At 32.3% G+C, this 10,418-nt stretch overlaps 1 protein-coding gene across 1 annotated transcript; it reads right to left on the bottom strand.

The window, feature by feature from the left end:
• Positions 1-1,729: 1,729 nt before the first annotated feature.
• Positions 1,730-5,128, bottom strand: LOC125853085 (ADP,ATP carrier protein, mitochondrial-like). The gene is made up of 4 exons (XM_049532758.1): positions 4,934-5,128; positions 2,991-3,501; positions 2,502-2,873; positions 1,730-2,135 (listed from the first exon to the last, which is right to left on the bottom strand). Exons 2-4 carry the CDS (start codon positions 3,480-3,482, stop codon positions 1,839-1,841), a joined length of 1,161 nt encoding a protein of 386 aa, XP_049388715.1. The 5' UTR covers positions 3,483-3,501; positions 4,934-5,128; the 3' UTR covers positions 1,730-1,838.
• Positions 5,129-10,418: the final 5,290 nt, after the last annotated feature.

The raw sequence follows: 10,418 nt of genomic DNA on the forward strand, positions 1-10,418 counted from the left end.
TAAAATCTCATTTCCTTTTGACAGAAATAAATGTTTTAAACCATATGTAGGCACTAATTTATACGCATTTCCTTTATTTATCTATAATAATTTTCTTTATATTTATTTTTTATATTTGTAAGAAAAAAATTCATGACATCTTCACTAGTTCAATCAGAAATACTTCGTTTGTTTTAATCACCCATAACCAAGAGTGACTTTTCATTAGAAAATGCAACTTTACTGTAGTGAACAATATTCAGATTTTTTGTGTTGTATGGATTCTTATTTAGAAACTGAGAATTACACAACGTTTTGAGCATATTATGTTGTTTCTAAATAATTTTCTTAGAAAAAAATCGTATATGGGTTGTGTACCAAAGAGCTGAACCACTGCTTGTTCAATCACAAATTGTACTCTTTAACCCAATTTATATGACTTGCTTTTTTTTAATCAATTTCAAAAGAATAACACATCTCTTTATTTAGTACTCCCTCCATCCCATAAAATAGTTATTCCATATTACTTGATCACTTACTAAATCATGATAGAATTAATTAATTTTCTTTCTATTTTATCTCACAGTTGATGGGGTCTTTGGAGTGTGAACAATTCCCAATAAGCTATTCATATACTCAATATTGTTATAAAATAATACAGTGCGGATGTCTACTACACCAAGAAGTTACTCTCACCAATTATCTACATTACTTCCCTCCATTATGAAAATAACCTCCAACTTTATGATCATTATTCTTGTAACCTTCCACCTCCATAACATCATCCATTATATTATGACCAACATTTTATACGTCTCTTACACTATAAATAGAGACATGAGGTTCATATTGTATACACATGAAAATTTGTTGATACATTTAAATACTTTTAAGAATAAGAAAAGCTCCATCTCTTGTCTCCATATTTCTATTGCTTTCATCTTCTATAGTTCTTGTCTTATTGCTTTAGTTTTAATACTTAATCTATAGTCACAAAAACATTTATACCATAATTTATATTATAAATTACAATTTTTTGCATATCAAAAATATGAAAAAATACATCATAGAATATTAGTTAAAGGTCTTATAATTTGACTCTAAAAAAGAAAAACATGACAATTAAAAGTGAATAGAGAGAGTATCATAGAATGCAAAAGTCACTCTTAAACTCCAAATCAACTCAAACTAAATCACATAAAATGAAATGAAGAGAGCAACTAGATAATATTTCTCCTAGAAAGAACCTTGTCTCCTACGGTTCACATCCATTAACAGAGACAATAGATGCAGCAAGTACTAAGAAAATAGGGGATCAAAAGTAGCCAAGTTTATCAAATATCCAACCTTCAATGACTCGTGGAGTCCTGTGTACTGTTAAAATCACACGGCCATTTCAGCCAATCAGAACAGAGATATAATTGATGGCTGCGTATTCTGGTTTTGTACGCTCAAGTGTCTTCCTGCGTAGCATAATTATGTATAGACACAAGTCAAACATATAAAATTGTACACCAACAAACGTATGAAAACAAGATGGCAAGGGCAAAATATTGTATACCACACTTCAAACAACATTAGTCCCAAACTGATCCGCATTTGATTTTATCAAAAGATCCATTCAGAATCTGTAAGCTCTGGCAATTGAAATCAGGTCCGCCCAAACAAAACAGTAATAACCCTTCAACAAGGGAAACGAGTGTGGGGTTTTTAAGCTTTAACCCACTCTAATAAGATTTTGAATTATTACAAAAAGGCAAAAGGAAAAATGATAATTGTCTCCCCAACTGAATACTCAAATGTAACACCAAAAAGATTTTCATCACCATCTAATTCTAAAAGGATGTTACGAGGCTGACTTAGGCACCGCCAGATCCGTATTTCTTTCCCAAAACAAGAACCTGAAGCTTGTCATATCCGGCCAACACACCAGCACCGGCAACAGCTCGGAGGATGTTAGCACCAGCACCCTTGAACAGAGATTTGGGACCCTCATTCTTGACGATCTGGGAGAATGCATCGAGCGAGCTCTTGTACTTAACCGCCTCACCGGATGTCATCATCATTCTTCTTCTTACCGTATCAATTGGGTAAGAAGCAAGACCAGCACCATTGGTGATGAGCCAACCAAGTCCAAAGCTAGCAAAGAAACTATCCTGTATACAGCACCATAATAAGGGTCAGATACTATAGTTTTTTATACTAAAACATTTATTTATCCATATTAACCTCACAAAAGAAACTCAATCAATTACAATTATCCACTTTCTAGCAAACAACTCAAGGAAGACGAAAATATCAGCTGAAATTGACAATCTTTTACGAAAAATGCTGAATTCTTATCACTCTCCCACAATAAGTCCTAAACATTGTCTTCTCCAACATGAAAACATTCATGCATATATACAGCCAACAAAATGGCAAGACCAACAATATTTTGGTTTGACACAGCAAACGACAATATTCAGAATAGTATAAAGACATGAACAAGCAGAGCAAAGCCAACATATACAAACACTAACCTGCAGGTTTCCTGTCAAGAGGACAGGCTTCAAGGAGTCGTACATTCCAAAGTACAAACCCCGGTAAACAATGATACCAACACATGAAATGTTGAATCCACGGTATAGACCAGCAATTCCATCAGATTTAAGTGTCTTCCTGTAGACATCAACCAAACCATTGAACTGCCTCTCACCTCCCTTCTTTGAAGCCTTGGCATCATTAGCAAGACGGGTACGAGCATAGTCCAAGGAGTAGACAAAGAACAAAGAAGAAGCACCAGCAGCGCCACCTGAGGCAAGGTTGCCAGCAAACCACTTCCAGTAGCCATCACGGTCCTTCTTGAAGTTGAAGAGTCTCTTGAAGTAGTCCTTGAATGCAAAGTTCAGGGCCTGTGGAACAGAGCATCAGTCAGTCAATGCTCGACTTGAGCAAACAACAGAGCAATAAATGTGCATGTATCTTTGATGCATAAATTACAGCCCTCAAAATGAAGACAAATGGTAAACCTGAGTGGGGAAATAACGGATAACATTAGCAGTGTTTCCTCTCCATAAAGACCCAAAACCTTCTTCCTTAATTGTCCTCCCAAAACATTCGCCAATTCCCTTGTATGGTTCTGAGAGCCTACCAGCCTTGAGCATCTCATCTTGATTTTGGATCAATAGTTTCACACGCTCAATTGGGGCAGCAGCGGTCTTTGATACAGCAGCAGAAACTCCACCCATGAGAAAGTCAGTGGCAAAAGCTGCAAGTCCTTTCTCTTGAGGAGCCTGCACAAACACAGGTGAGGCATTTGAGGTGATCAATGATAGATCCTGAGTGGCTTGGCCTCTCTGCAGTCCAGCATTGGAGTAGTTGCCATAAGCAAAATGCCTCTGGTAAATAGCAGGCTGAACGCCCCCATAGCGAGCATGGACATCTTGGGATAGACTAGAGCGCAAGTGCAGCTGGTTAGCTGCCTTCTGGAAAACAGTTGGATGCTGGTTCATATCTGCCATGGCAACGTTTAAAAAAGTCCTGCACAGATTGAACATGAATCAAATCTCTATGCTTACGCTCAACATTGACAAAATAAGTCCATAAATCCAGCAAAGTACAAAAAAATTGCTGCCATAAACACTAGGAGTTCTCATCATTCATCTGCTGATCAGCACACTAAACAATTAAGACCATCTATCTAATCACAATATATACATACCCCAACACAAACTTAAAAACATTACTGAACATAGTATTCTCACATTTACCCACCATTTGAAATGGCAATTCCTTTGCTGCCTTAGAAGTGTCTACAGCTACCACTTTAATGATCTCTACTTAGCAATTAAAGTAGGCAAAACTTTAACTCAAAATTTAATGTTTAAAGTCTATTGATAAATCTTGTTCAAGTCAAATCTCAAAATATTTTATGCTGGAAAATGTGCATTAAAAGCTCAACCAAACAACTTCACACAAAAAGAATATATTTCACAATTAGCACGAATTCAAATAATAAACAAGAATTAGATTTACAAATCTTGAATTGCATCAATTCCAATTTCATTAGCTGATTTAGATTTACAAACAGACCGCCATATCAATTTCAGAATAATGTTTAATATCTTGTGCACAAAGTACTAACAGTATGCATAGCATGCTTGCACTAATTGAGTCCTATAATTATATAACATAAGACAGCCCTAATATATATAGATAGTAAGATTCCCCTGATTCAACCTCAATGCTAAATTCGAACATGAATCAACTCGTAATTCATTAATAAATTTAAACAATAAAATTAATCTTCCTCTGACCCAAGTTTAAGTCGATAGTACTTCCTTCATAGTCTGCCACATTTCTTATAATAAAAAGCAATTTAATACTCATACTACCAATTAGATTATTTATAGCCACAAAAACATATACATAGCTTGTTTTAGATCACACATTTATAAAATTATTCTTTCTTAAACTCGGTGACTAGTAAACCCTAGTCAACCGCAATCACATAAACTGAGGATGGACTATATAAAGTACTACAACCAGCAATTCTACAAAACGTTCAGTAAAAATCTACTAAAAATCACTATACGTTGTCTATGGAGCAGCACAATGAATGAACATAGCAATACTATAACCCATTGACCAGATCTGCGCCTCAACAGTCAAAATATTCATCCACAACTAAAAAAGCATTGAAAATCACAAATAAGAGCAGATCCATTAACCTAAATCACATTTCTAGCAAAAACAAAATCAGATCTCCATAACACCTTCAAAACTACTCAGAAATGAACCGCACTAACGTTACAAAACAGAACAATCACTATATTTATCAGATCTAATCAGAAAACAGTTAAAACAGTAAAATGAATACATATACATAAGCAAAAAGGAGATCAAAAATCTGAAAAAAATAAAACTAAACGATCTATTGTAGCCATTAGAGAAAAAGAGAGAGAGATTATACCTTCGTTCGACTCGCCTCAAAAGTAGTGATGGAGAGGAGAAGAACGAGGAGATGATGATGAGAAAGAGGAGTGAAAGGAGTCGAAACGGCGAAGGCAACACTGCTATATATATTGGTTTTATTGGGTTGGCTGCCTCACTGACCTATTTTTGCGAATATTTTTGTAGGAATTTGACTTTTAATCCCTACTTCGCGGGCGCATAATTCCATTTTACGACCTCTTTCTTTAGGTATTCCATGTTTGAAATTTATTGATTCGATTAATTAAAATTTATATTTTTTTAATTTCAAAATAAGTGAATTGTTTGAGACATTTTTTATAGTTTAAAACTAGTGAATTGTTCAAAGTTTAAGGGAGTTGTTGGAAACTTTTTTCATTTTTCCCCTCATCTATATTTTCTAAATAGTAATTTCTAGAAAGTTAATTGCTCATATTTATGATTTTACTTTGAATTATTTATATTTTTAAAAATAGTTTGAGAATAACTAAATGACAACAGTGGAAAGTGGTGTTTATTTTATGTCCTAAACTTTTCTTTTAATGAGTGTGCATTGTCTTAACAATTCACTTATTTTGAAATTGAAAGAGTATTAAATAATTTTATTTATTTTTATTAAAGTTATGATATATAAATTTAAGGCGAAATGGTTTGATGGACCCTTCTACTTGTATGAGTTTGTATTCTCGACACTTCTACTTGACCTTTTGTCAACTGAACTTTTAAACTCAATATTTTAAGTCGTTCTAACCATTGACCAAGCTTATGTGGCAACTTAATTATTGAGTTGGCACAAATACATGTTTTAATGCGTTGAAGAAGCGTGAACATCAAAATTTAGGCTAAAATAATTATTTTTTTCACTTCTTTCTTCTTTTCCCACCCCACCCCACCCCATTTCGTTTTCTCTTTTTAATCACCATGCACCTTCTTCCTCATCCAAACCTCGTGGGTACTAGGTGCAGGAGGATTTTTGATCTGGTACAAAATTCTCATTCAAAATTGATTCTTGAAAAGGTGTAGGTTGCATTGGGGGTTACTTTTTTTGGTTTGCAGTATAGAAAGAGATCTTGTTACATAAGTTAATTATATAAAAAAATCTCTTGTACTACTGTTTGTTTTAGTGATAGATGATATAACGACCCTTTAGGCTGTTTTGAGCACTAGACCTCTTTTGATCATAAAAGACTCTTCCCATAAATATTAAATAGGCTTTTGAACTATTCATTTAACTAAAGTTATTTAATTGATGGATATTCTTTTAAATAATTAATTCAATTGGTGGTTAATGGGCCAAGTTCATAATGTATTTAATATCCTTTGAGACTTGGTATATAGGTAACAATAAATTAGAGCTTAAAGGAATATATTTTTTTTTATTTCGAGTCATTGCACAAACCTGCTTCGGTGTTGACAAATACTTCACTTGATGATAAACGATAAATCTTAATAGACCTTAGATGAATATAATACCTCAAACTATCGGCCTCATCCATGATTAGTATAGTCAACTCATCTATCCAAAGAACATATGTACGATCTTTATCCTCAAAACAACCTAGTGGGTCGTTACATCATCTACCACTAAAATAAACGTTCGTCCTCAAACAGTAAAATAAATAAAAGCAACTGAACATTTAAAACAAATGGGGATATGATCCACATGTCCGACTCATGCTCCTACATAGCCTTCTCAACTGGATGATTCTTCCATTGAATTCTTATAGAAATAATTTCTTTTGACCTCAACTTTCGAGTTTGTCTATCCAATAAGCAAATCCTCCTTAAAAGTTAGATTATGATCAAGTAACACTAAATCCAATTGAATCACATGAAAATCATCCTGATGATACTTATTCAACATCAAAATATGAAGCACAAATTGAAAACTCGACAAATTATGTGGCAAAGACAACTTGTAAGCCACCTGCCAATATGTTGAACAATCTCGAAAGGACCAATATGTCTTAAGCTGGACTTGCCCTTCTTTACAAATCTCATCACACCTTTCAAAGGTGAAACCTTTACTACAACCCACTCTCCAACGATAAACTTCAAATCAAGAACCTCTCGATCTACAAAACTCTTCTACTTACTCTGAGCCGTGAGAAGCCGATTTTGAATCAACTTGATCTTATCAAAAGACTCTCTCAACATATTTGTACCCCACGGCCTAACCTTAAATGCATCAAACCAACCAATCAAATAACAACATTTTTTACCATACAAAATCTAGAATGGTGTCATCTCAATGCTCGAATGATAACTGTCATTGTATGCAAACTCTACTAAAAACAAAATCTGATACTAAGGATCACCAAAGTCGATCACTCACACCCTCAAGATGTCCTTAAAGACCCGTACAGTCTATTCAAACTAGCCATCAATTTGAGGGTGAAGGGTTGTACTCAGATTCTTTCCGAGTTCCCAACTCTTTCTACATAGACCTCCAGAAATAAGACGTCAATTATGTACCTCAATTTGAAATAATAAAAATGGGCACCCCATGCAAGTGAACTATCTCCTGAATTTAGATTTTTGGTCAACTTCTCTAAATTATAAGTAGTTTGAATTGATATGAAACATGCAGACTTGGTCAATCAATTCACGATGACCAATATATATCCAACATACCCAAGGTACGTGGCAACCTTACCATGAGGTCCATAGCAATATGCTTTCACTTCCACTCAGGTATGAACATCCTTCGAGTCACACTTCTAGACTTTTGGCGTTCATACTTCACTTGATGATAAACAAATACATCTTAATAGACCTCAAATGAAAAGAATACCTCAAACTATGGGTCTCCTCCATGATCAGTCTAGTCAACTCACATATCCAAAGAACATAAGTACGATATTTTCCTCAAAACTCTCTCACCATCAAATATTTCCTCCTTGGCTTCTTCTTGTCACCTCTTATCTCGAATCTAACACAAACTTTCATCACCAAACTGTCGAATCTGAATTCGCTCCAATAAGGACTACCTTACATCTATGTAAACCAAAACTTTAGATTCTGAAACATCAAGTCTTACAAAGCAATTGGCTTAGGATTGGCATCCATAACTAAAGGACGCTCTCCCACATGTAACAAAGGTAGACAATCCATACTCACTGCCTTTCCACCTAAGATATCTACTATCACATATGCCTTGCCCAAATGATAAATGATAGTCCTTGAGCAACTCTAATCATCTATGTGTTGTACAATCCACCACAAACATACACCAAAATTGATAATCAACCATTTACAGCTAAATATCCAATCTTTAATGATAAATCTTGGGTTGTATTTCAATTTTTTTTGCATTTTGTACTTAATTAAAGATTTAGTGTTTGAGATGTTCTACTTGTCACTTACTTTTTCGTTATTTATATTTAATTGAATTGGTAAAAGTGTTGGGTTCGCTTACCTATCGGTTGTGAATATAGGTGCCATCACTATTTTTTATTTTGGGACGTGACATTTTATAAATATCATACTTATATCTATTCCAATTTAATAACCATAAAACTATAGTTATTTTTGTAAGTTGTTCTAAGAAGTATTTCAAAAGCACTTATTAAAGTACTGAAACTATTTTTAAAATAAGAAATTGCATGTTTGGATAAAAGTGTTTAAGTTGAAAAAAAGTTGTTGATGTATTTGGTACACAAATATTGTTAAGCATTTTAGTTGTTTAACATTATAAAATGCTAATTATTATAAGTTTTCAATTTTTAATATAAATCGAATTAAAATTAATTTTTATTTTAATTCAACTTCAATATAAATTGATTATATAAGTTAATTTATATGTGCAAGTTATTTTTAATTTTTAAAATATAAAATTTTAATAAAGCACATAAAAAATTTGAAAAACTTTTTAAATTATATTTATAAATAATAATGAGTATATACTTCTTTACTCCAAATAATTTATAAGAAACAAGTAAAAGAATGGGAACATAATATAGAAGGAAAAAAAGTGGAGGAGAATGTTTTGGAGATTATAAAAAAAATTAGGGATAAAGAAATATAATTATTGATTAAATATAAATGACTTTTTTTATAAAATAAAAATAGTAAAGGGGCACCAACTTGTAACTTTTAACTTTTAAAAAATAAATTTTAATTTATTTTAAGCATTATTTGAATTTACCAAATATTTCAAAAAACTAAAATAAATTTAAAACTAGTTAAGTCAATTCAAACACCCTCGGACCAATGCAAGAGAAGGAAGAACGAGATTTTATAATTTGACTATAATTATTCAATAATTTAGGCTTAAATTATAGTTTGGGTCAAAAGCCATAAAGTTGGGCATTAAAAATTGTGGCAGCCACTCAATGTAATTGCTCCATCTTAATATTCTAGTACTATTTGTTTCTAGAAGTGCTCACCAGTATTTATTTCTTATCAAATAATTTATCCGTTCATTTTTAATTGTTATGATAACGTTTGACATAATTCTTAAAAAATAGTATTTTCTATGTCTCTAATTACTTGTTCACTTTTGAATTGACACATCTATTAAGAAAAAATAATTGACATAGTGAACTTATCATTTAACCCTATTAATTATGAAATAGATGAATTTAAAACTTAAGATTTTCAAGAAGTTCCACCTTTTTCAAAGTAATTAATTGAGGGTGTATTAGGTAATTTTTTTTAATTATTTCTTGATTTGTCAAAATGAACAAGTAATTAAAGACAACTAAAAAAAGAAAATTGGACAAGTAATTAGGGACCAGAAAGTAATAAAGAGTGTTGTTTGACCAATATATTCATTATTAATTCTTTAACCTTATTTATTTATGTGCCTCTTAATTCTAGAATAATTAATGTTAAGGGCAAAGTTAGAAAAAGATAGTTACTTCTCTCTTAATTGCTTAATTGACAATTATTTTGGAACAAATATTTTTAATATACATGACAACTACTAAAAAGGAACGTATGAAATACTTTTTTTCATTTCAATTTGTTTGACTTACTTTCTTTTTAAAGGTTGTTACCCCTCCGTCCATCTTTACTTGTCTACTGTATTAAAAATAGTTATCCAACAATACTTGTTCAGTTTGAAAAACCAAGAGATAATTTATCATATCTACTCTAATACATTTTCCAAAGCATCAAATTTAATATATTCAAAGGGTAAAATAGTAATATTACTCTTATTATTTATTGTTTCTTAAGGTGTCTGTCAAGTTAATAGTAGATAACTATTGTTGGACAGATGAAGTATCTTTTTTCTTTTGGTTCAACTTTTAAATTTTATTTTTCATATGATATGTTTAAAATCATAAAATTAAAAGAATTTATTTATTTCAAGTCGAACCCAAATAATCAAATTAAAACGAAGAAAATGCTATTCTCTCCATGTGTTATAAAATTGAAAGTCAATGATGAGGCGTTTGGTATGTGGGAAAAGGATTGTTGGCGTGCTGTGGAAATTGTCTTCCGCGTGAAAACAACGGAAACGAAAGTTGGTATATTTTGCC

Source organism: Solanum stenotomum, unplaced genomic scaffold, assembly GCF_019186545.1.
Source record: "Solanum stenotomum isolate F172 unplaced genomic scaffold, ASM1918654v1 scaffold9143, whole genome shotgun sequence".
NCBI classification, from domain to species: domain Eukaryota; kingdom Viridiplantae; phylum Streptophyta; class Magnoliopsida; order Solanales; family Solanaceae; genus Solanum; species Solanum stenotomum.